Source organism: Suillus clintonianus (genome assembly GCF_016758775.1).
Source record: "Suillus clintonianus strain FC179 chromosome Unknown DEU56scaffold_141, whole genome shotgun sequence".
Classification (NCBI taxonomy): Eukaryota; Fungi; Basidiomycota; class Agaricomycetes; order Boletales; family Suillaceae; genus Suillus; species Suillus clintonianus.
In genome coordinates, this window is record NW_024539365.1 from 1 (window position 1) to 23,450 (window position 23,450).

General features: G+C 49.8%; 11 protein-coding genes across 11 annotated transcripts; 6 read left to right on the forward strand and 5 right to left on the reverse strand.

The window, feature by feature from the left end:
* Positions 1–525: 525 nt before the first annotated feature.
* Positions 526–1,997, forward strand: DEU56DRAFT_761089 (uncharacterized protein; the record flags this gene model as incomplete). The annotated part of the gene is made up of 5 exons (XM_041350498.1): positions 526–709; positions 759–903; positions 968–1,042; positions 1,092–1,214; positions 1,301–1,997. 5 exons carry the CDS (start codon positions 526–528, stop codon positions 1,995–1,997), a joined length of 1,224 nt encoding a protein of 407 aa, XP_041202322.1.
* Positions 1,998–2,383: 386 nt separating this feature from the next.
* On the forward strand, positions 2,384–4,882 carry DEU56DRAFT_918688 (uncharacterized protein; the record flags this gene model as incomplete). Its single annotated transcript, XM_041358150.1, has 9 exons — positions 2,384–2,743; positions 2,797–3,412; positions 3,460–3,611; positions 3,662–3,728; positions 3,780–4,055; positions 4,103–4,140; positions 4,192–4,524; positions 4,579–4,760; positions 4,813–4,882. 9 exons carry the CDS (start codon positions 2,384–2,386, stop codon positions 4,880–4,882), a joined length of 2,094 nt encoding a protein of 697 aa, XP_041202323.1.
* A 2,170-nt stretch (positions 4,883–7,052) lies between these two features.
* Positions 7,053–7,543, reverse strand: DEU56DRAFT_761091 (uncharacterized protein; the record flags this gene model as incomplete). Its single annotated transcript, XM_041350499.1, has 2 exons — positions 7,053–7,183; positions 7,213–7,543. The coding sequence occupies 2 exons, from the start codon at positions 7,541–7,543 to the stop codon at positions 7,053–7,055; spliced, it is 462 nt and encodes a 153-aa protein (XP_041202324.1).
* A 420-nt stretch (positions 7,544–7,963) lies between these two features.
* DEU56DRAFT_895249 (uncharacterized protein) lies at positions 7,964–8,923 on the reverse strand. The gene has a single exon (XM_041356382.1). The coding sequence runs from the start codon at positions 8,459–8,461 to the stop codon at positions 8,033–8,035; it is 429 nt and encodes a 142-aa protein (XP_041202325.1). The 5' UTR covers positions 8,462–8,923; the 3' UTR covers positions 7,964–8,032.
* Positions 8,319–9,430, reverse strand: DEU56DRAFT_137055 (uncharacterized protein). The gene is made up of 2 exons (XM_041344722.1): positions 9,173–9,430; positions 8,319–9,115 (listed from the first exon to the last, which is right to left on the reverse strand). The coding sequence occupies exons 1-2, from the start codon at positions 9,189–9,191 to the stop codon at positions 8,466–8,468; spliced, it is 669 nt and encodes a 222-aa protein (XP_041202326.1). The 5' UTR covers positions 9,192–9,430; the 3' UTR covers positions 8,319–8,465.
* Positions 9,431–9,538: 108 nt separating this feature from the next.
* Positions 9,539–10,455, forward strand: DEU56DRAFT_137058 (uncharacterized protein). Its single transcript, XM_041344723.1, has 5 exons — positions 9,539–9,643; positions 9,703–9,728; positions 9,776–10,006; positions 10,146–10,396; positions 10,447–10,455. The coding sequence occupies exons 1-4, from the start codon at positions 9,629–9,631 to the stop codon at positions 10,306–10,308; spliced, it is 435 nt and encodes a 144-aa protein (XP_041202327.1). The 5' UTR covers positions 9,539–9,628; the 3' UTR covers positions 10,309–10,396; positions 10,447–10,455.
* DEU56DRAFT_837273 (uncharacterized protein) lies at positions 10,264–10,746 on the forward strand. The gene is made up of 2 exons (XM_041354827.1): positions 10,264–10,396; positions 10,447–10,746. The coding sequence occupies exon 2, from the start codon at positions 10,471–10,473 to the stop codon at positions 10,732–10,734; it is 264 nt and encodes an 87-aa protein (XP_041202328.1). The 5' UTR covers positions 10,264–10,396; positions 10,447–10,470; the 3' UTR covers positions 10,735–10,746.
* A 407-nt stretch (positions 10,747–11,153) lies between these two features.
* Positions 11,154–11,880, reverse strand: DEU56DRAFT_747478 (uncharacterized protein; the record flags this gene model as incomplete). The annotated part of the gene is made up of 3 exons (XM_041349281.1): positions 11,154–11,449; positions 11,499–11,654; positions 11,709–11,880. The coding sequence occupies 3 exons, from the start codon at positions 11,878–11,880 to the stop codon at positions 11,154–11,156; spliced, it is 624 nt and encodes a 207-aa protein (XP_041202329.1).
* Positions 11,881–18,442: 6,562 nt separating this feature from the next.
* DEU56DRAFT_918694 (uncharacterized protein) lies at positions 18,443–18,904 on the reverse strand (the record flags this gene model as incomplete). Its single annotated transcript, XM_041358151.1, has 2 exons — positions 18,443–18,616; positions 18,677–18,904. The coding sequence occupies 2 exons, from the start codon at positions 18,902–18,904 to the stop codon at positions 18,443–18,445; spliced, it is 402 nt and encodes a 133-aa protein (XP_041202330.1).
* A 657-nt stretch (positions 18,905–19,561) lies between these two features.
* DEU56DRAFT_761096 (uncharacterized protein) lies at positions 19,562–20,562 on the forward strand (the record flags this gene model as incomplete). Its single annotated transcript, XM_041350500.1, has 3 exons — positions 19,562–19,742; positions 19,805–20,067; positions 20,125–20,562. The coding sequence occupies 3 exons, from the start codon at positions 19,562–19,564 to the stop codon at positions 20,560–20,562; spliced, it is 882 nt and encodes a 293-aa protein (XP_041202331.1).
* A 241-nt stretch (positions 20,563–20,803) lies between these two features.
* DEU56DRAFT_918696 (uncharacterized protein) lies at positions 20,804–22,495 on the forward strand (the record flags this gene model as incomplete). The annotated part of the gene is made up of 3 exons (XM_041358152.1): positions 20,804–21,550; positions 21,597–21,885; positions 21,933–22,495. The coding sequence occupies 3 exons, from the start codon at positions 20,804–20,806 to the stop codon at positions 22,493–22,495; spliced, it is 1,599 nt and encodes a 532-aa protein (XP_041202332.1).
* Positions 22,496–23,450: the final 955 nt, after the last annotated feature.

The following is a 23,450-nucleotide window of genomic DNA, read 5'->3' on the forward strand; positions in this document are numbered from 1 at the left end:
TTCAAGCACACGCTTGATCAAACGCTGAAGTCGCGCTCGAGTTGGCTCCCCCTCCATATCCAGAACAAGTTGAAATCCTCGCAAGCCGAGGACGACTGCATTGCCCGAGAACCAGGTGAAGGTGAAGGCGAGAGTGAGGGCGAGGGCGAGGGCGGAGCGAGGGCGAGGATGATATCGAGGGTGAGCGGTGAGGGTGAGGGTGAGGGTGAGGTGAGGGTGAGGGTGAGGGTGAGGGTGAGGGTGAGGGTGAGGTGAGGGTGAGGGTGAGGGTGAGGGGAGGGTGAGGGTGAGGGTGAGGGTTGAGGGTGAGGGTGAGGGTGAGGGTGGGTGAGGGTGAGGGTGAGGGTGAGGGTGAGGGTGAGGGTGAGTAGGGTGAGCGGGTGAGGGTGAGGGTGAGGGTGAGGGTGAGGGCGAGGTGAGGGTGAGGGTGAGAGCGAAAGCGAGAGTGAGGGCGAGGGCAGGGCTGAGAACGTGAGCAAGGGCGAGAGTGAGGAGAGTGAGGGCACGTCCTCTCACATTAATACCATGGACACGAAGGGCACCGCTAAAAAGAAAGATAACGACGACTTCCCACTGGAGTTCCCTATCGAAGTACCCGAAGACCCTCTCCGCGCACCCCTTCCAGAACCTATCGGCAAGATTCGCGTCGGTGACCATCACTACGATATGCTCGAAATCATCTTCTCCAGCCAGGGTCTTGTTGGTCGTGGTACCGTTTGTTACCTAGCCAGGAAAGACAACGAGGATTCATCATAAAGGACACTGGGTCCTGGGGGGAGAGAAGGAGGCCATGAACGAAGTCAACATGATGAGGAAGATGAATGGAGTCCGAGGGGTTCCTAAGCTCGTCGAGCATTGGATCGTCGAGTCCAGGAACAAAATCGACCAAACTGCAAACTACCGGTACAAAGTTCTTGCGCAGCCTTAAGAACACATTTTTCGAACTCACGTTCGCCTCGTCTTGAAGCTGCGCGCGGAGACCTTTGCATCAATTTCGCACGAGGCTAGAGTTGCTTAGTTCAATACGCCGCTATCGTGAAGAGTAAGTACGATATAAATATGTACACAGATTTTACTTACCTATTGTTTAGTTCAGAAGGATGCGGTGGAAGAGCGCAATATTCTCCACCGCGGACTGTAGTCCTGAACAATGCGATGATCGAGGACGACGGGAAAGACCACACATGGGATGCTGATAGACTTGGGGGTTCGCCGTGAGTATTTTGAAGAAGGGGAACTATGCTGTCGGGGGCACGGTTAGTGTTTTGATTTTACTAAAGAATATCAATTTTTAACGAAGAATGTCTAGGGCACATTACCATTCAATGTCTCGAGCGCTTCTCTTGCAGCTCCACCTCTGTGATCCAGATGGAGCGGATGAACGCAAAAAGGCCTCTGATTCGAAACCGAACCCTGCCCCCCTGATCAAGCATACCTACCACGATGACCTTGAGTCGATGTTCTTACATCTTCATCTGGATCGTATCGAATTCAGAGGTCCGCTTGGGCATGAAACGTATTCTCAAGCAAGGTCCCGACTGGATACCGGGCCAATGGTCCGCGGACAAGTTTCAAATTGTGCTGTGATGCCAAAACACATTCTTCTGGCACACGGAGCACTACGTCAAGGAACTTACCGAGCAGTCCATCCATACTTCAAAAAACTCCTCCCTGTCGCGCTGGAATGGTATCATCTGATGAGAGAACCGAGTAGGGTAACTTTCAACGACATAATCGGGATGTTGGAGAGACATATCACGATTCTTCCGATCGATGAGCCATCGCCTGAGCTCCTCGTCTCACAGTGGTTACTTAAAGGGCTTAATGCAGAAGGCTCTGGGAGCGGTGGCGAAGAAGGGGAGTCACAATCACCCATACGCGAGACTGCAGTGCCCCGGACACGCCTTAACAACAAGCGACTCGGAGTCACTGATTACCGATGGACAATGGAAATGGCACCCAAGGCAAAAGGAGTAAGACTGGATAGGGGTGTTTAGCGAAACGTACTTTAGCTTGATTTTTTACCGCAAATGTTAGGTAAACTTTCGATGATTAATGCATGTATTCTGTTCGAGTCATGTGACATGATAAATATATCCAACCTTCCTCAACGACATAATGTAGCATCATTACCTCGACATTTGACTTGCAAGTTTTCTACTACGTTATATATGCGGCCTACGGATAACAGTCGACTCGTAAAATTCCCAGCCTTTTACACAATGGCTGCGGCCACGGTAGAGTCATATTTTCGAAATCATTTTTGTGATCATCATTCTCATTCCGCCGCCAGCAGACTACTACAAAAAGCCGGGATAATCTGGTTCAATCAGTGCTACTTATATTGCTCCACAGTATATTCCTCCCGTCCACGGCCCCAGTCATGCCTACCCAACGTCAAAATCCTACCCGCAGTAGCCCCAAGAAGAAGAGATCAAAGCGCAAAGCTACGGACTCTGATGGGCAAGAGATTTCAACAAAGAAATCACGGGCTGGGGCCGAGTCACTCTCCATGTCGCAGCAGCCGACTCTAGATGAAGATAGCTCCTTGCTCCCTCGGCGTTCTGGACGTTCAGGTGCAGGAACGGGAGGTAGGGCTGATCAACTCGAGAGAATTGGTGCCCTCTTGGGTGCCCCAGCACGGACCAACCAACCCAAGGGCTCCACCTCCCTCGACTCGAATGTTCCAGTCAACCCTCTCGCTCCAGAACCACTTCGTAAGGGCCGTGGAAGTCGTGCGAAGGTAAGTATATTATTCTACCTGTAGTTACAGATGGCAATACTGAATACATTTAGAAACCCCCTCCGCCGTATAGTGCCTCCGATACGGTGGATCCTCCTGCTGCGACTCCTACTAAACCTCGGGGGAAGAAAGCCAAGGTGACAAAGAATGCTCTTATCCCTCCCTCGAGCTTGGAGACAGCAGATGACCGACCCAGTTTCCATCAATGCGAAGCTGGCACAAGGTTTGGATTTTCTCAATCCATTGTACCCCCTGGCACAGAACCTGACTTGCAAGTGCTCAACAACCCGTATGTGGCCGCAGCCAGGGCAAATGTCGCCACGACATGTCTTCCTGCCCCCATCACCCCCGCAAACCAAATTTCTGTGCCTCCACTACCTTCAAGGACTGCGATCAAATACCTTCCTGCTGCCATCACCATATCTGCAAAGCAAGATTTCGCGCCACCGGTACCTTCAAGGTCCACATCAGCTGCGCGTCCATCTGACACTCTTTTCTATCAAAACTTGGACCCAGCCCTTCACTCAGTTGGCGATGGACATTTAGGACAGTCTGATGGATCAGATGCATCCAGTGAGGGCAGTGATAGCGGTACTACTGATGACGAAGAGGAAGTTGATGAGGAAGTTGGTTGGGGAGCATCGCAGGGGTACCATACCGCGCATCCTGGTGAGTCGCTGGTTTTTCCGTCGTCATGAGCGCTAAATGAGGGACAGGTTTCTCGAAGGAAGTGCCACCGCCTCGACCCGAGGTCACCACTGCTCTTCCGACGGACTTCGAGTTCCAATATTCCCGCGACGAAGAAGATCATACAGCAGAGAGATCTTTGGCAGTGGAAAGCGGCCCCAGCGATGATGACACAATCCAGGTATATTTCAATTATTTTTCTGAAGCCCGCTAATTTCTTTTTTTCTGCAGCCGGCGGCCACTGAACCCAAGCCAGATGATGTCTTAGTCAATCACCACAAGAAAAACGGACGTCCCCGTCTTCCTAATCCTGAGTTGCTTGATCTCCTCTGATCCTCCGACACAAAAGACATTGAAGCGAAGTCCACCGAATCAAAAATCCCAGCTACCACGGTCAAATCTTCAAGATCCAAGGAATCACCTGAAGGACCCAAGCCCACTCAACTTGGCTGGTACCCGCCACGCTGGAAGACCTTCCTTGAGGATGCCAAAGGGGACTGCCGTGCCCAGCATGCAATCGAGAACGCGTTCCCGACCTTGGCTGATGATCTGCCCATTTCCGTCACCGAGGCTCTCACATCATCTCTCGTAGAATGGCTTGAAGGCGGTAAGCAGGTTGAAGCAGGTATGTCCTTTTCTTCCTCGTGATGTTTTACTCATGAAATCTACTAGGTCTGTGGCCCGATCACAAGCCCGACATGGCAAAACTGGTATGTGCGTCGATTGCCGCATGTCTAGATACTGATGTTTTGTTATCCTAGCTATTCGAAGACTTGTCAACATGGCGTTCCGACCTGAAAAAACTAGCAGTCGCCATAGCGCCCAGCATGTATAACCTCATCCCCCCACCCGAAGTCGCTGCGCCAGATCGTGCCGCATGGGTACAGAACGCCGCTACGGTGCTTTTGGAGGACTCGCTCTTTCTTCGCAATGGTATGGATGACCTGGGAAAAACTAACAATGCTGCTCACCCTGCCCTCCGAGAGGCCGCCATCAGCTTCCTATACACCGGATCTTATCGTGTCGCTCACAGGAGGCCGGAGATTTTCAAGAAGGCGATACCATTGAATAGCCTGGCTTTGATTTGCACCGCGGTATTTTTTTATTCATCTATATTATATGCTACTCATTCAAACTGATTTTTGTAGTATCATTGCGTCCTGGATGGCCTTTCCAAGAACGGCAATGGCAAACTCTTCCCGAAATTCTCCGCCAAAGAATATGGCTCTATTTACAACTCAATAATTGTTCTACTCGACGAGGTCAACAGAGACCCATACCACGGACCCAAATTGAGGCGGCAACTTCGCCACTGGGCTGCAGAAGGATGGTAAGTTTTTTTAACGAAGTCTCGGACACTGACACTCATTGAACTCATACAGGGCGGAGTCTTGCAAGCTCGACAGGAGGGACACGACAAAGCATAATCATCTGCGAGTCGTTCTGGATTAGGTTTGGGTGTTTTGCGTTCATGATCTCAATTTTCCACGTCTACGCTGTCTACTACCGCTTACCTACATTTGTATTCGATTCCGCGTATCTGTGAAATGCATCTATTTTGGTCGTTCTCCATATTTTTAGATTCGAGGATCGTGCAGCGACGAAGATGCGGTGTGCAGTAGTAGTACTCTAGACAGTAGCCTACAGTAGCAGTACTCTAGACAGTAGTATACAGTAAAATTTTCTGGCAAACTGTGTACAGAAAAGAAGCTCTGGGGTGTCTGTGGGTGTCTGTACAGGGATTGACAGGGAAGGGTGTTACTGTGGTGAGCTGGCTAGAAGGGACCAAGCTGTCCATCTGTCGTGCTGTACAGCTCTGTACAGCTCTGTACAGACCGTTCTGATTTACTGATGGAGAGGCTCCAGAACACATCCGCTATCACACTCGCCAACATTAACATCACAGGGAACATATGGAGACGCTGATACTCGGGGAGGCGGGCAGTGAGCATCTGGAGAGGCTGCTATGTTGAGGCTCTCCAGGGAACATACCAGGAGGCCGTTCTCACCCTCTGTGACGAGGCTCTGGTTACATGCTCTTGAGGGATGGCCGCACATCCTTGGAAAACTAGGGAGAAGCCTCCTGGAGGAGGGGGTCTCTCAGACTATATATTTGCTACAAAATAATAGGGTCTGACAGTACGTGGGAACATCTTCAAAGTGCTGCCAAGGGTGGCCAGCGATGGGTACGCCATAACATCAGCCAGAATTGCGCGGCCCGGGTCTGCAGCCAGTCTCTCCCAGCTTGGGTCTGCAGCCAGTCGCACCCATCCTGGGTATCCAACCAGTGATGGGCGGCCGTTGACGTCAGCCGGTCTTGTGCGGCCTGGGTCTGTAGCCAGTCTCGCCCAGCTTGGGTCCGCAGCCAGTCGCACCCATCCTGGGTATCCAGCCAGCGATGGGCGGCCGATGAATTCAGCCACAATTGTGCGGCCTGGGTCTGTAGCCAGTCTTTCCCGGCCTGGGTCTGCAGCCAGTCTCGCCCATCCTGGGTCTGCAGCCAATATTGTGCGGCCGATGAGTTCAGCCAGTCTTGCGCGGCCTGGGTCTGCAGCCAGTCTTGCGCGGCTTGGGTCTGCAGCCAGTCTTTCCCGGCCTGGGTCCACAGCCAGTCTTCCCCGTCCTGAGTCTGCAGCCAGTCTCTCCCGGCCTGGGTCTGCAGCCAGTCTCTCCCAACCTGGGTCTGCAGCCAGTCTCGCCCGGCCTGGGTCCGCAGCCCCAGTGAAACTTGCCAGAAGTACTCACCCAGCAACAGGCGTCCATTGACTGCAGCCAGTCTTTCCCGCCCTCAGTCGACAGCCAGTCTTTCCCGCCCTTGGTGAACAGCCAGTCTTGCCCGCCCCTCCTCTGCAGCCAATCTTTCCCGCCCACGGCCCGTAGCCAGTCTTTCCCGCCCTCGGGCAGCAGCCAATCTGATTGGTGCTGCGCCTTCAACCATTGTCGCCCGCGATATGTCTGCAGCCAGTCTTGGATGCTTTGGGTCTGGAGCCAGGTTCGCCCGCCTGGGGTCTGGAGCCACTTTCCTTCCTCCTCGCTGTCATCCACGATCGGAATCCAGTTGAATTCACTATATTTGAACAGCATCCAGTCTCCCCCACTCTGTGTCTGCAGCCAATCTCCCCCGCTCTGTGTCTGCAGTCAATCTCCTCCTTCGCACTTGGTCAGCAGCCACTGTTTCCCGGTTTGAGTCTGCAGCCAGCGTTGCCCGACTTGGGTCAGCACCCAGTCTCGCCCGGCCTGTATTGCTAGCCCCACGTCATAGCACAACCAGTCTAGCGTGTCTGTAGTCTGCAGCCAGCTTTGGCCGGCCTGGGTGTGCAACCAGTTTTTGCCTGCCTCGGTATCCACCCAACGTATCTTGTCATGAACATCATTCTGAACCCACACTTTCGCATCCTCAGTCTGCAGCCAGATTTTCCCACCCTGGGTCTGCAACCAATTTTCTCCGGCCTTGGTCCGCAGCCAATCTGTCCCCTCCCGGAGCCAACGCTTCCCATTCTCGGTCCCCAGCCAACCATGTCCACCCTCTGTCCCCAGCCAGGATTTCTCGTTCGCGCCCAGGCCATAGTCTTTTTCGGCCTCGTCCAACAGCCAGTCATTCCCGTAACATGAATCTAGCCATTCATGCCCGTCCGAGGTCTCTATCCAGCCCCGGAACACTGGAGCGTGATGTCCCCGAACCCATAGCAGACCTAAGAGAACTTGCAGCGGCTCCAGCGGCTGAACGATGAATGCCAACGAGTCCTTTAATTCCTGGGGGTCCATAGATGGTATAACTTCACTATGCTTCTTCAATTCTACGAGCCCGTCCAAGAGGATCGTGCTTGCTGGGATCTCGTCCGTCATTAAGCATAACGAGGAATAAGCGAGGAGGGAGTGGGGCGCAACGTATTGGAGGTCAGGAAGGCTGCAATTCGAAGGGTTGGAAACATAATCCCGAACGGACGAGTGATAGATATTTACGGGGAGACCGCTGTCGGTAGGGATTTCCATGATGGACCGTAGCTGCACCAGAGTGGTCTCGACATCGTGGCCCTGACCAGGGCCAAGAAGTTTCGATATTTGTGACGCAGGAAGAGGGTCTGCAAGGGTGGCAACAATGGACAAGTGCATGTATGCCCGATTAGGGTCAGTGTGAATACGAGTCCAGCCCGAGTGACGAAGAACAGGATGAGTGTGACAGGGATGAAATTGGGGAAGAGCATGGGGATGAACTCGACGAGTTTTCTTTCTAAAGGATCTACTAGTACGCAGCCTGAGTGGCCCACATTCCAATGACATTGCTTTTGTACACATAACCACGCCAAAACTCTGAAAATGCCACGCAAACTTATACTGTAGTTGAGCTCGCTGTCGTACACAACCTTTGAAATGATCAAAAATTCCCGAAATCTGAAGTTGCCTTATGCGGACGAGTCCATCAGAGTCTCTGCCCTTTCTCCTTCTGCCAGTGAACGGTTGAGTCATACTCAAGTATGTATTTTTTTTTGTTTGTCGCTCATGTAGTCCTCATCCTTTACCTGTCTGCTGCAGGTCCCTTACCACGACAGACTACCCGTAATTTTACGGATACAGCATATCGTGTTTCAAACCGGAGTCAACTTAGTACTCCTCACGTCCAACTTTCAACTTATCGACGACTTCCACCGCGGTCCATGGCTGAAATGTGCTTGAGAGAATGCGGTCGTATAATTTGTATGCCTCCGTGCCGGGTAGCAGGTGGCTCGTCAGGTCAAGCATGATCTGAAGCCGACCTCGGGGATCATTGTATCCATCGTCGATGAACTTCATCATCGTAGACGCCACGATGAAACGTCTGCCCGCTCGGGTTGCTAACTGCACTAGTTGGTCCCTCGTTGGCTGCGGGAAATCGGGACGATGACGTCGCAGGTTTGTGAAGGAATGATTCAAGAAAACATAGATATCGTTATCGACGTCTGTGCCGTCTAAGGAGATGATGTCAGGCACCCCATCCCCAGAGGTTTTCACTGGTATCTCGCACACCAGCGGATGCACCTCTTCATCCTCCATTGCTTCACGAACATGTGCTTCGACTAGTGAGCAGAATGTGAAGTTTGGGCAGATCAGATTTATGAAGAGCTTTGCCTAGCAGGGAGATGAGTTCAGTGAGCTCCGCTTCAGAGGTGCATTCATCAAGGGCGTCAATGACGAACGACAGAGGTAGACAATTCTCCCGTTTTTTACAAAGCTGCCGGAGAGGTCGGAGAAACAATGCCTCCATCTGGTCGCGAAGGGAACTGTCGGGCTCTAAAACGGCGGGATTTTCAATGATAGCTTTGCATATGTCAGTCCGGAGGCAGGAGAAATTCCTGGCAAGCTGATAGGCGAGGGTCGCGAAGAAATATTCAGTCGTGCGGCGGTTCGTGTTCGTGCGCGAGAAAAAGAATGTTCCTGCAAGCCGTTTTTCAACAGTCGTCTCCTCTGATGTTTTCAGATCTCTCATCCTTTCAGCTACAGTGAACGCGACAGCAGATTTTCCTACACCCGCCGTGCCATGCAGCCAAACGAGTTGGCTCTTCTCGGGGCTGTCTAAAAATCCATAGATGTGCTTGAGAAGGTTCGTTCGTGTATCTTTCAGACATTTCGGATAGGGCAGGCGTTCACGGGAGTCGTATACAGCGCTATGTACAGCGACCTGGGAAAGCCTCTCCCAAGCTCTGTCGGCTGATGACGCATAAGGTCAGGATGAGAACAAGGATAAGAGTTCATGAAGATACTGACATTGGTTCGAGTGACTCATTAGCCAAGGTTAATCATCAAACGTATACGAGTCTAAACTGTAGATTGGATCCTTTGCCAATGGTCGACAGAATGCTTGAGGATAACAAGCTGTAGAGTGGTGGTGATTGCAAGGCGCAAGAATTGAATGGATGTTCCAGTGAAGTTCCAATCGCAGTTTTAACGTTATGGCAAGCTCGTTGGATGGGTAGGTCAAGGAGGCGCTCGTCTGGTCGGTAAGCCTTATGGTCCACAATGTTGTCAACCATACAGTCGGATTAGGTAGGTCGCCGAATTACATAAACGGACAATTTGGTACCTTGTTCCTGTTATATTCACGCCGCAAGTTTTTTAATTTTAAGCATGTCTTCACTATTCAGTACCGTCCTCGAATCGCTTAGTCGACCCTGACAATGAATCCATTCCTCGTCTTCACGCTTTCATATTTGAGACCATGAGATGAAGACCGCGCTGGTAGATACCCTCATTATCGGTTTTGTTCCTGAAGTTCAAAACGTTCACGCGGCTGCCAGGGTTGGCTCACTGAACGACTGAGGAGGTGATTTTGGGCAAGTACTTCTTATGCAAACGATGACATGGCATTAGGGAAACAATTGTATTGCTTCTGGGACTGCGGTATCCGGCGATCGTTGCCAAGTATCGTCCTGCAAGAGAAGTAATACGAGGGACTAAACGTCACAGGCCACGGCATCAGGCCCATCTCTCGGGACTCAGACGTCTCTCCCGAGCCTCACTCGTTCAAGCCTCAGTGGATTACAATGATCAAGGTTGCATCAGGGATGACCTCAAATTCTTTGTCCTCGGATTTGGTCGTCTGTAAACAACTATTCTTCTGAATGTTCTTTCTTTCACTGACCTTTATTTCGGCATATGCCCTGGGCAACAACTTGCGAACAGGTGAAGAAAAGGTATCATTCCATGGCATGATCTTCCGAGTTCATCTCGACTGCTATAGATCGGTGTTCATCAACTCGCTCCTTACTCTTTGGGCTTTCCATCTGACTCTGGATCCTAAGAAGCCGCTCGATGACATGGGGTTCATGATGGGGGCGATGGGAGATACTAAGTTGTCCAACGTAAACATGCACGTAGTGTTCCCGGCCACACCTGCGCAATAAATCCATTCTTTACGCCGCCGGATCAAGCGGAACTACAGGAAACCGCTCATGAGTCGCCTCTGCTCCAAAGGGACGTCTTCGACTTGCTGTACGTGCCGTCCCAATGCCCTTCTTGCATTACCAACACCAAAAACGCAGGCTGCATCGTCGAAGCTGACTGATATGGCCCCAGGAACAGCGTTCCAGCCCGTTTTCCATGACACAGCAACACTCACGGACCCCAAAGCAGGCCAGCACGTCGTGCTATTCAGCGGCAAGATCTACTACGACCTTGCCAAAGAGCGCGCCGCGCGCAACGTTGAACCACGCGTCACTCTCGTGTGCATCGAAGAGCTTGCGCCGTTCCCGTTTGCTGCGCTCAGTGAAGCGCTTGCACCTTATGCCGAGGCCAACGTGTTGTGGGTGCAGGAGGAGCCTAAGAATTAGGGCGCGTAGGGACATGTGCGGGAGCGTGTTGAAGAGGCGGCGGACGCAGTGCCTGCGCCGGGTACTGGGAAGGTTTATGGGGTACAGCAGAGGGCTGTCGATGAGAGTGTTTTTGAGGGGCTGTGAATGGTTGGTTTTCTATTTCGGGTTGTAGTACACGACTCATTAATCCTCCAAGTTACTAAGTTAATCAGTTGTTTTTATCGTCCAACCAATTCCACACAAGTACATAGCTTCATCTGGCGTGTTCATGATGCCTCCGTCACAGACACTTTAATGAATCCGATGACGCCACGTATACTAGAATCTTGGTTCGTGCTGAACTCTACGTTGTTGGTCAACGAGACAATGGGCAACGATTCACTGATCCATCAAGCCTGTGACGATTCAGGGGATTTTGAGAGAACACCAAATCCCATTCACAAATTAGACTCCATCGCGTGGATAAACTGCTCCGCAATCACTTTCTGCACGCTCGATGTAATATGCAGTTCGTCTTCCCAGATAGAACCACCAGCCTGCATGACGTCCTTCTCTGAGAACTTATACTTCACTGGGCTATCCAGGACATCCGTGAGTACTGCGTTCGAAGAGAACAGAAATACACTTTGAGTCGCTTGTGTGCCTCCAGATGCGAAGTCGGCCGTCTCCTTCTGAAGCAAATCGTTCCATGTTTCAATGCGGTCCTCGAGCTCTGCTGAAAATGACAAACCTGCTCGACACTCAGTTCTAATTCAAAGTGGTGTGTATGGACTACTCACCACCTGGCGATCGATCAATAGGGGGTACGTTGATGATGACAAAATTTCGTGCTCTTGCTCTTATGTATAGCTGATGTACAGTGTCGAAAATGACATCGACGATGGGCTCTAGATCGTCAGCATCTGTCGTTCCGCAATCATTGATACCGAGAAACAGAACTTGAAGGTTCGAACATGTGATTCAGCTAGCACATGAGATTGAAATTATCGTACCGTAGGTGGTTTCTTCAGGATCCAGACTAACTGTTTCAGATTCGTCCTGCCCTTTCTTCGAGAAACGCGAAAAGAACCAAGCCAGCTGGCTCGCAAGATGGTATTTCGCAGTTGCGCCTGGCATTGAGAAGTTATGCACTTCAACTGCAAAAGGGGCGAGGAAGGCTACCATCAGAGAACTGGTGGACAAATTAGAATGTCATATATAGTGATATATAGTCCATAATCAAGAGCATCAACATAATTCTGCTATCGATCATGACATTATGATGTTTGACTTTATAAAGGCACGGTGAGTTTCTAAAGCTCCTACACCAGTTCGTGATCGGGAGAAGACCCGCACATCGCTCAAACTTAAACTTCAAGAGCAGGTGGAGCAAACGCTGATGAACAAGCAAGGTGGATTTTAATCGCTATGTTGTAGTTACAGGCTACGATTTCGAAAATAAGCGTGAAAGCGAGCACCGTCCAAAGAATGACAATGTGCTTACCAACTAACGACGATACATTAATTCCCTGCCAATAACATAGTTCAGCTGGGCGGGCCATAACTACCATGTTGGAAGTAATATCTATAATTTGAAGGCCAAGTGTGAAAGCGAGCACCGTCCAAAGAATGACAATGTGCTGACCGACTAACGACGATACATTAATTCCCTGACAATAACATAGTTCAGCTGGGCGGGCCATACCTACCATGTTGGAAGTAATATCTATAACTTGAAGGCTAAGCAGGAAAGCGAGCACCTTCCAAAAAATGACAATGCGTTCACCGAGTGAGCGGCAATAAATTCATGCCCTGCTCTGAATTCTGACGCCATCTGACTGAAATGCTTGAATGTTCGTAAATCATGGGACAAATGTCCATGTAACATTGAATGCAAGCACCTTCCAGAGTGTGACAATACGTTCATGATGCAGGCAACAATTAACTCATAGTCTCCTGGAAATTTTGACGCCACCCTCTTTAGATATCTAATTTATATCTGCTATATACCAATTGGGAATGTGTGTGAAAAAGCGTTACCTTTGCGCAGCTGCCGGATGTATTCCTTACTCGAGCTTGTTGCGAGGGACATGAATTTGAGCGCTATCTGTTTGAAATGTTCGGTGTTCCTAAATCATGGAACTATTGTACAAGTAACACTGCACTGACAACAAGTACCTTCCAGAGAATAACAATGTGTTCTCCACATGAACGACAATTAACTCGTGTTCTGCTTGAGAATTCGATGCCACCCGCTTCACAAATCGAATGACCGAGAGCTGTACTTCGCTTTGCACAGGTACTATGTCTTTCAGTGTAGCCCCCCAGCTCGGCACTTGACGGTAGTGGGCTATGAATTGTCCCAGTACCTCACTTACCACTCAACCAGCTCATTGTATGATGTGCCACGCATCAGCACCATCATGTGTCTTTGCGCACTACAGGAGAGATTCCTAAGCAGACATTTAAGACCACGGTGGTGTCGGTCCTCGACGAAGCGATAATGTTATCGTTGTGTGACATATTATTTATTTGCAACAAGTTTTTCAAACCGGCAGCCTGCTGTACTGGATTCAGCCTACCAAACACAAGCGGGCGGGTCGACCAGCAACAGCCGCACGTTCTAAATTCATTCTATTGAGCCTGAACGGTGTTACTCGCGTGAACACCATATAATGCAACACCCACCATGGCGTCGCTGGATGTCCTGAATTCAGCCTACCAAACACGAGCGGGCGGGTCGACCAGCAAAAGCCGTATCGTCTAAATTCATTCTGTTGAGCTTAAACGGTGATATTCGCGTGAACACTATATAATGCGACGCCCACCATGGCGTCGCTGGATGTCCTGGATTCAGCCGCCATCCTCCCCTTCCTCGTCAAATCCTTCAAACCCCTCGCCGTCGTGATTGCCATTGCCATGATCGGCGCATCTTTCAGAACACTCGTCGTCACTGCCTTCTTCACCGTCTGCATCGTCCTCGCGATTCACAATGTCCGTGGTGTGAGCTTGTGCCGCTGAATGAGAGCCAAAGCAGTCCCTGGCTATTCTGCGCAAAGCTGTAGGATGTCCAACGCCTAAATGGGTGTACCGCATGAACATGTCTCGATCGACAAATCTGGCTCGAAGTTAGAGATGTTTTGCTATGAAAATGGAATATATGCACTTACATTCCTACATAGTGCCCCTCCCAGTCGTCTAGCTCCCCCCCAGGGCGCGCCAACGATTTTCCTTGCCGAAGTGAGCTTACACCACGTCGAGAGGCAAACGCAGGGAGCAGATGAGCTCCTCGAATTACTTGCCCTGGATTGAGAAATCCAAATGCATCCGGGTCGGACTCCTCCACGAAGGCAACCTTTGGAAGACGAGCATGCCTCATACCAGATCTATGGCCTTGAAGTAATGCCAGCCATCGGACCCAGAGAACCTCAAGGCGCTGCTTTAAAGGTTCGCTCCCATCGTTACCAACGATCCATACATCCATGTGAAAAATACGCAACACCCTGGCATACCAGTATGGGTGGCTAGGCGTTGACTCGCCTGAGAGCACCATAACGTCGCCGTGAGTTCTAGGGTTGATGCTGTCGTATTCGTGCCTTAAGTCGTAAGTAGTGTAGCGTACTTGCATGGTCTGAACTGAGTAGATGGTGTTGTTGGGAATGATCACCGAATTTCGTTCGTTGTCCGTAAAGGTGTGGTCGCAGTAACTGATGTCTAACCCCCGAAGCCTATAAAGAACGTGATCCTTCAGCTTCGGTATAAAATTCTGACAGCCTCTGTCAGTAAAGTATAACGCAAGTTCATAAGTTTTGCTTTAACCTTGACAGCCGGATCGCCGTTATTTTCTCGGAGAAAAGCGAATAGGTCGACTGGATTGCTCTGAGAAGTTGAGATATGGTGGTGCGTTTCGGAGGATACTGAAGGGGGGGCGTCGGCTTGCGATCGGCTGTTAGTGGAGGGTACACTTCCCCCTGCTTCTGCTGCACGCCGGAGTACACGCCGTCTACGTTCATGTTTAGCTAATTGCGCTGGTGTGTCTAATTTGTTGGTGAGCGGGTAGAATGCCTTGAGGGCTCTGTGGGCAAGTTCCCCCTACCCAAACTTAACATCAGGTACATAGCAGGAAGGCAGGACATGCGCACTATTTGAGTAGTAAAGGAATCTGTGGTCCCGAAGAGCCTGATAGTTCTCGCGTAATCTCCCATCGCATGGAATTTATATGTCAGCAAATTGAACTTCTTGACCCTTGCACCGCTGGACTCTTGAGAAGTGTTACCGTTTTCAGAACGTTGGGCAACCCTTCGATGGCGAGCAGCTTTCTCTTTGGGTAGTTCAACAGCGGTGAAAGTAGCACAGGTGTAGTTTCGAAACTTCCGTAACGTACGAGAAAGCTTCTTGAAAGTTGCCTCGAGAAAGGCGATTGTGGATCCTGAATGCATCCTGAGCTTTGCGAGCGCATGCCATTGTGCGAACTGATAGAGCAGAGATTGCACAATTGCATCGTGGTCTTTGGGGAATAGCCCCTCGAACACCGGGATAGCACACTAATGACGGAGAGATGTCAGTGAACCAAATGCAAAGGTTAAACGACTCAAAAAACCTGTAGGATATCTTCAAAGTCACGCGCTGCTAATTTTTTCATCTCGGAGGTGTTGTTAGAAAATTTGCGAATTACACCGTTACCGAAAGTTGGGATCTCTCGAAATCTCGCCAGCCCATCTGAGTCAGCAGGTCGCAGCACCCCATACAAATGTCTCCTACCTGCTATCGAGGACCGCGACGACCTGGCTACCTTGGGGAAGGGCATAAAGAAGCCTGATTAGATGAGTAAATAGTGATTTCCACGTGCCCAGTTCGCACTCGTGCATGAGGTCCACGACAAGCATGCGGAATGGGTCGAGGCCAAACTTTCCAAGTTTGTGCGCGAAACGATTCTTCCAGCACAGTGTAAGTTGATCGAAAAGCCCTAGAAGACATTGCACTCACCAAAATAGGAACCCACGAGCCCTCTCCGAGAGTATTTTCCACCTTTGCGCCGTCTACCGTATGTCCCGATGCGATAAAATCGCGAGCCTCAGTAACCTTGGACATGACGTATGTTCGAAGCTTGTCTACGCGGCTTTTCATGTCTCTCACCAGCCCCAGAGAGCCGAACAAAGCTTTCGGCGTGAGACAGCGAGGGCACGGGCATGAGCCCATGTCCTTTATAGTGGCGATTAAAACCCTATATAAATTGATGGGCGATTCAGCATTCTCGAAGACACTGTTAAAACACATACTTTTCTGGATAGTCGGCTGAGTATGTGAAAATTCGGGGAAAGACCCTCCGTAACACACCATCGGCACATTTCAAAATGACGCCGTGGTGGTATGCCTCGAGGAAATCGTCATCGAATAAAATGTCCCAGCAGGAATGAAATAACTCCCTGCGGCAATAGGTGAGAAGAGACGCCATACCAGTTTTTGACATGCGAGACAGGCCGCTCAGAACGTCCTTAATACTGTCAGGAAGCTAAATTTGTCAATATCAGTAGAGAAACATGCTGCTTCAACAGAACTTACCGACGGCAAAAATCCTACGAGGTGGCATGCTCCCGATTGCGGCGACGACCGTGCGTATTTAGTCAAATTTCCGAAATACAAATAGAGAGGCCAAGCCTTTGCTGTCCCGAAGTTTGCCAGATGGGTGGCGTCAGAAAAAAACATCAAACCAGCGACAACGCGCTCCAACGAACAGCCAGGCTCCTTTGGGAGCTTCTGAAGGCTGTCCTGGGCTTCCAACCAGGCGTCCGATGTGTAGAGTTCGTCGTAGATCCGCTCCTGATGCCCCCCCAGAGGATCCTTCCATAATCGTTGGAAAGGCATGAGATGGAACACCCTTGCTTGAACATCCGCAAAAGCGGCGCGTATCACGTCGACAAGAGGGCGATAATGGAACCCGGGGATCGTATATGGTAGAGGTCCATCCTCCCGTGACCTGGTTGGAACGTCAATAGTAACACTGGTCTGTATCCAGTCATCTGGAAAAGAAACTCTTTTCCCGTTCTCCTCTTTATCTAATTCTTGCAAGCTTCGCCTCAGCGAAAAGTCCTCAAGGTGATTGCGGTCGAAATCCTCTGCGAGAATAACATTCTTGACCAACTGGGAGACCTTGGTTTCGGATACTCGACTGCTACCAGAGTTCATCCATGTCATGAGCCGATATATTGTCATATTAGCAAAAGGGAAAGGCGGCGCTAAGACAATCGGCGGGGAGTCTGTTGTCTGGGTAGCCATGGGAGAAGTTTTTGCAAGCAGCGTAGATGAAAGATATTTGTCGGGCTCAAAGGAAGGGCGTCGAGGGTATAGTCGGCAGAGTCCAAATGCGTTGAAGGCGGTCTGGAGTGTATCCCTTAGCGTTAGAAGAACGCGCTGAATTCTGAATTGGGCTGGTTGGGAGGCCAAACTTTGGGCCGTTGAGCTGTCGGCGTTGTCAGAAGGATTAAGATCGTAGTCGGAATGCTCGATGTCGGCGAAAGCTCTCGGGATTCGTCTCGTCCGAGGTGCATTTTCCTCTAGAATAATTTGAGCTACGTTTGAGCAAAGAGACGGATGCTAGCCAGAGAAACACAAACCTAAACCGTAGTCCGACTCGTGCCCAAAATCGTCCCTCATCTCAACATCAATATGCTTCCCTGACTCATGGGGGTCCTGAGAGTCTGCGGAAAAATTGGCCTCGGAAGCACGGTATAATCCACGTGCCATGGACACCGGCCTGAGGAGCTTGCAAGGGGCAATGGGTTTAAAATTCGGACGGTCCCTTACATGCCGGACTACTGGGATTCTCTGAGAATGATAATACTACATTAGCAGAAATTTGAAGCATCGAAAGGTCACCCACCAATGACTCGGACGCGCTCGCCGCAGGGTTTGGGAGTAAATTCAAACGAGCCGCCTCTTTCGCGCGATCTTGTCTCTTCTCACTTGCAAGTGTGCTGGATCTCTTGTAGAAAAGACAAGCTGCGCGATGCCTGCTGAGCCCTCGATTGTCCGTCTTCCTTTCCCAATAGCAACCTGGTGCCTCACAAGACACCATTACCAGAAAGAAAAAAAAAACGCAGGCCCAAACAGTTTTAGAAAAGCGCGGCATGGTAGCACTCTAGCCAGAGCAACATAGGACAACTGTGACAAGTTATTAGCGCTCAGACCTTACTAGCTATAAGTGCGTCACGGTGGTATTAGCGGAGTATAAAGTCACCTAGCCTATTAGTAGAGGCTGCGCATTTCCGGGAAAACGCTATACCTCTACAACACATCCACATAAAAATATTATTTCTGCATGGATGGATAGCCTGACAGCTAAAATACAATGCTCGCTAGTTTCTTCTTTTAAAATCGACGTCTTGAGTCCAGTGGAGACTTACCACGCAGAAAAGTGCGAGCACGTGACCGTTTTACGTGTCGTCATTTGTCCAAGTCACAGACGGTTGGACCTTATACAAGTTTCTCGGCAATTTCTCGGACCGTGAAGTGTCTCAAGGACGATTGACAAACACAAGGCTCAATTGATGGGACGGGAGAAGCCCCCCCAAAAAATTGAAAATAGTGCCCAGGGCACTTGTGTGAAATTTGTTCTCGCGGTTTCCATCTCAGATCTCATCTTTGAACGATACTATGGATTAAAAAAACGCCGTGAAAACCAGAAAGACATAGTATGATCTGGGTCACCCTTCAAGTTTCTATCACCTCCATCATGATGACAACCACATCAAATCACCTGTTCTTGTCCCATTTCCTTGATAACCACGACTGCTCGTTTTTCTTCGCCGTACTTGACAACATCGAAGACTGACTGCCAGTCGGTACCCGTCTTCTCCCTACGGATCATGACACGCTTCACCGCTAGTGCAGGACTGGGACTCGGCGATACTCGTAGTGGATTCTTGTCAGGCCAAAGTGTAAGTAATCATGACTGCAGAAGCTTCTCGCGGCGAGTACTTACAACTTCTGCATCCTGAACCCGAGTCACTTTCAGACTTGCCGAACGCCTAGACTGCGCCTTCAATTTTGGAACCGATGTCGCGTCATCATAATCATGATGGTAAGACTCGGAAGTGCGGGAAAGACTGGCAGTCTGAGGGAGCGAACCTGACTCGAAAGAGGGCTGACTCAGACTCGGAGTAGAGATGGCATTTGCCAGTGGATGATCAGCATCACGATGATAAGACATATTAGCCTATGATAGCTGCTAGAGGCAGTGTTGACACACACCGTTCGAAAAAGGCCAGGCGACAAGCTCTTATACTAGCTGTCACGGTGTTATCAATGTGGCGACCCTGACAAAATCCTGCGGCCATAGAGCAAGGTATGCGGCACACGATAGTGTCCATAGCATGGCACCATACCAAGTTCGGTATGCATGACAGAATATGAAGAAGACGGTACTTAGCCTCGTTGCATGTGAGGCACTCAGACCGGTAACCGCATTACACCCAAGTTGGACATACCAAAAATGGCTCGAGCCTTTTGAAACTCCGGACATACCACGAATGGAACAGCAATTTTATGGATGTATAGATACGTATTAATTTACGATTAAGTACTGGCAGCGCTCTGGGTTTTTCGTAATAAAGCAGTACTACTAGTACCTGTGACTTACAGAGACTCATATATCATGATGTGGCACAAGTGTGATCACTCCGAGTGCTGCAGTTGACTATGTCTGAGAACTGAGCTCTACCCAGTACTGACTTGAGTTGAGGCATAGTTTGTTGGCCCGGACTCGGAGATCAGCGAGGAAGGGCTCTTTCAAACTCCGATTGGCCTATTAAACATTTACCCAGTAACGCTCACGTAGCCCGCAGTCTCTCAAAAACACATCCCCACCATGGAAAAAATGAACTTAGCCTCTACTAGCACTTCCTGCGATGAGGAGCCAACTCTGAGTCAAGTTCGTTGCCCCTATCCTTATGCGCCTGTGACTCCTCAGGCTACCCATGATGACAATTCAAAGCTCTCTTCTCCTTTCAACTCGCCTCCAAGCTCTCCCCCATCAATTGGAATATCAGGTATTAACGATTCGTAGATCATGGTATTTTGTGGATAAACTCAAATATTGCAACTGTGGCAGAGCCTGGGGGTATCATCTCAGAGGATGATGACTTCCCTGTGACACCTAATTCTAAGCGGTCCGGTGGTAAACACCGTGCCGCTGATACCTTTCCTCACCAAGAATCACATCACACCTCCGACTCGGAGTCAAAGAGACACACCAAACACTTTCATCCTTATCACCACCGGCGGCCGATGTTAGGAGACAAACATCATGATCGTGCTGAGCAAATCTTGCGCAGAAATTCATGTAACCAGTACTCAGAAGGTATGAGCACCGAGGTACGCCCTTATATTGAATATATATAGTTTCCACATAGATGATCATCACATCTGTAGGACCAGGAGGCGTTATTGAGACATATAGAGAGCATGAGCACGCACTCCTTCCACTGCGCTATTCACTACAAGGAAGCGGTTCGTGAGACCTTGCGCTTGGAATTCTTGTACAGAGGGTGGTTGCTTGAGACGTCAAGAAGGCTGAACGTCTTCAACGAGTCATTACACCATGAATCGGAAACGGAGCTTGGGAGAGCGGATCAAGAATTGCGGTGGCTATTACATGTGCTTATTCACCGCGGGGAAACACCACGTGCAGCCGCTATCCATCAAGATCATGATGGAGTCCCATATCTTACTGCAGCTCGAGAGGGCAGCAGGAAAGCTCTCGATCATGCTGATGCTGAGATTGCTATTTTAAAACAATCATTTCCCAACGGAGAGAAGGATGATTGTGACAACAAATCGGAAGCCGTCCGAGCTGATGCTGTGTTGTAGTCGTAAGTTTTTTATGTACGATTAAGTCACTATTACTCACTTCGCCGACGTATTTCCAGTGACGTACAATTGGGCCCACTCGCCGATTTGAATAGTCCTCGTGTCTCGCTGCTTTTCATTTGTTGTATTTTAGTTTGCAGTTTCATGTCGTTTCCTATCGCAGAAATTTATTCTCGTCTGCCCTCAATCAACATTAATCTTGAGGCCCACCGTGACCTTTTACCACCGAGCGTTTGTCGCGATGTATCACAACACTGGTTATGGGAGATCGGACTCGGAGGACATGATGCGCAGAACTGATCACGACTACGGTGACCTTCCGAGTCAACCTGAGGACACGTACTACTCACTCCCCGAGATTCCTGAACAAGCTCAGGGCGGTCATCACCCATTATCCAGCTCTGATCTCAGCGGGCCAGCCGCCCAGTCCACCCTTTCCGACGCACAGTATCATCGCGCCCTAATGCAACTCAATCGGTCTCTAGGCTATCCCCAAAGTATTCCCGCGCCTCAGGCGTCTCTACCATCAGCCGCACCATCTTATTTTTCACATTCAACGGCGCCGACCGGCGATGATATTCACCTTTCTCAATCATCCATGGGCACATCCCACATCCCACATCCCACGTCCTCTGATCCGAGTCCTTTACATTCAATGTACACGCCTCAAGCAATTCTCGCGAATGCTGCGGCGCAGACGCACCTACTTAACGATTATGACGGTAGTCTGCCTCTACCTATCATGGTCCCGTCTCAGGGTACTATCCGTCCGAGTGATTTGGCATTGCCGCCAGCCATTGCCGATTATCGGCGCAGTTTTCCTCCACCACTCATATCCCTGGACGGTGTTTCTACATTACCGCCAGCAGCACCAGATGATGTGCAGCCCCTCGCGCGGACGCCTGCCCCCAGGCCTCTAAAACGCAAGAGTTCATTCTCGTGGCAATTTATCCCATGTTCGGGTCAGCGGCAGAAAATGGCCCCCCTAGTAAGTGATCCTTCACAAACGAACATACACGCTCATGATGAAACAGTCAGTGCCTGCTACGATGGCCTCCGACCCGATCCCCACTGGGTCTACGCAACCACATATCGAACTTCCCCCCTTGAAATACCAAGCGAATCACCCAACTCACGACGACTTTGTTCTGGCTGCACAGAAGCTCATTATCAGGGACGCGGTCAACAATTGCGCCATGATAAAACCCTCAGCGAGGGAGGGGGTGATTCAGGCCACGTTAGCAGATGCAGTAAAGGATCACTTAACAAAGGCTCACGGTATACGATCCGACTCGGCTGATTCGGTGAAAAAAACAGTTCAAGGTAAATCATATCCCGAAGTTGGAGAAAGAATTGATGCAGGTCAACAGATTTTAGTCAACGTTGGGCGGCGGAAAATACAGGATCGTTGTACATGACTCTCTCCGCGCCATTCAAACTCATAATGGCGGTTTCTAAGGAGATAGCGCTCAACGTCGTTGATCGAGGCTACGATCTACGTCCCTCACTTTGGTCAGATACGTCGGAATCAAAATGGAAACAAACCAAGATCAACGACCTCGTCAACGACGTAACGTGGCCTCTGAAATTTATTTTCAAGAGGGATGAAAAGACTAACCAATGGATGGCGTTCGAACACGACGCGATTTTAGACGTGGTTATCGGTGTAGTGAGGAAACTCAAATACCAGCACTACGTCAACAACCTCGACAATCTCTATTGCACGGCTGTGGCTGCAATCTACTGCGTTTTCAAGCAGTATTCTTCCGGAAAATTACAAGAGATGGAGTTTACGGCCCAAGCTTTCAAATTCATGTACGACATGTCGAAGAAACACATCACTGATGTCATCGAGAAGGATGAGGATTTGGCGAAGCGATGGTTGGATGTGAAGGCCCTCACCATTGTCAGATTGGCTGATGTCGCATCATGACTCCGGGTTGGATACTTACGAGCAGTAGTATTGATCATTGGGTAATGTACTAGTCACAATTACTACACGAAGGTCTACAATACAGCCTAGTAGTACGAGCAGCCTCTAGTACTTCTATCAGTTGCGTCACCTAGTAGCGCCGGTGCCTATTATTACGATACAACTTGGCAAGGTTCCTGCTGACTACACACTTGTTTGTTTGTTTGTTGTTTGTATCTATACCATTCCTGTGTTCCTGTGCTCGCGGACTGCGTCAACTGCGCCTCTCACAACCCCAACCCCACATCCACCCTGCTCAGGTGTTCTACGCTAGGCAAGTGCAGCCATACCCCACCACTGGAAAACAAAGCCACTTCCTCATCCATTGCATTTCTGAGGTGGGCTTTGATTATTGTGATAGCATGTGCAGGGCTCCGCAGGATTCCCTGTGCCATCTACATCCCTCACTGATGGTTTTTGCTTGCAGATGTATAGTAACAATGTAGGACGACTTATTTCTTCGATTACCTTGTAGCGGCATATCATGGACGATCGGAGCAGTTAGCTAATCCAAACCATCATTCACATCGTTAGTGTCAGCAAGCGTTATGGACGATGTTGACAACGCTCGAAGTATAGCCGACTTGCCGGAAGCATCACAACTAGCCTCAAGGACTACTACGATACGATTGATTGGGCATTTTGGACGGTGTAATCATGGATCAGATTAGGAATGCGACAAAAGACAAGAAGGCTAAGATGGAGATTTGTATCACCCAGATCATCTCTCAGGTTAGAATATAACACAATTGTGGTACGTTATGATAACCAACCCCGTGCGCATTGCAACATGAACTGATTTGCGTTGATACTGTGTTTTTAGCCAGTGAGTATCTCAAAGACTTCGTGGTCAGTGCCTTGACGAAGCATAGTAGACAGTTCGCAAATGCATTCCGAACGATCACATGTCGAGATT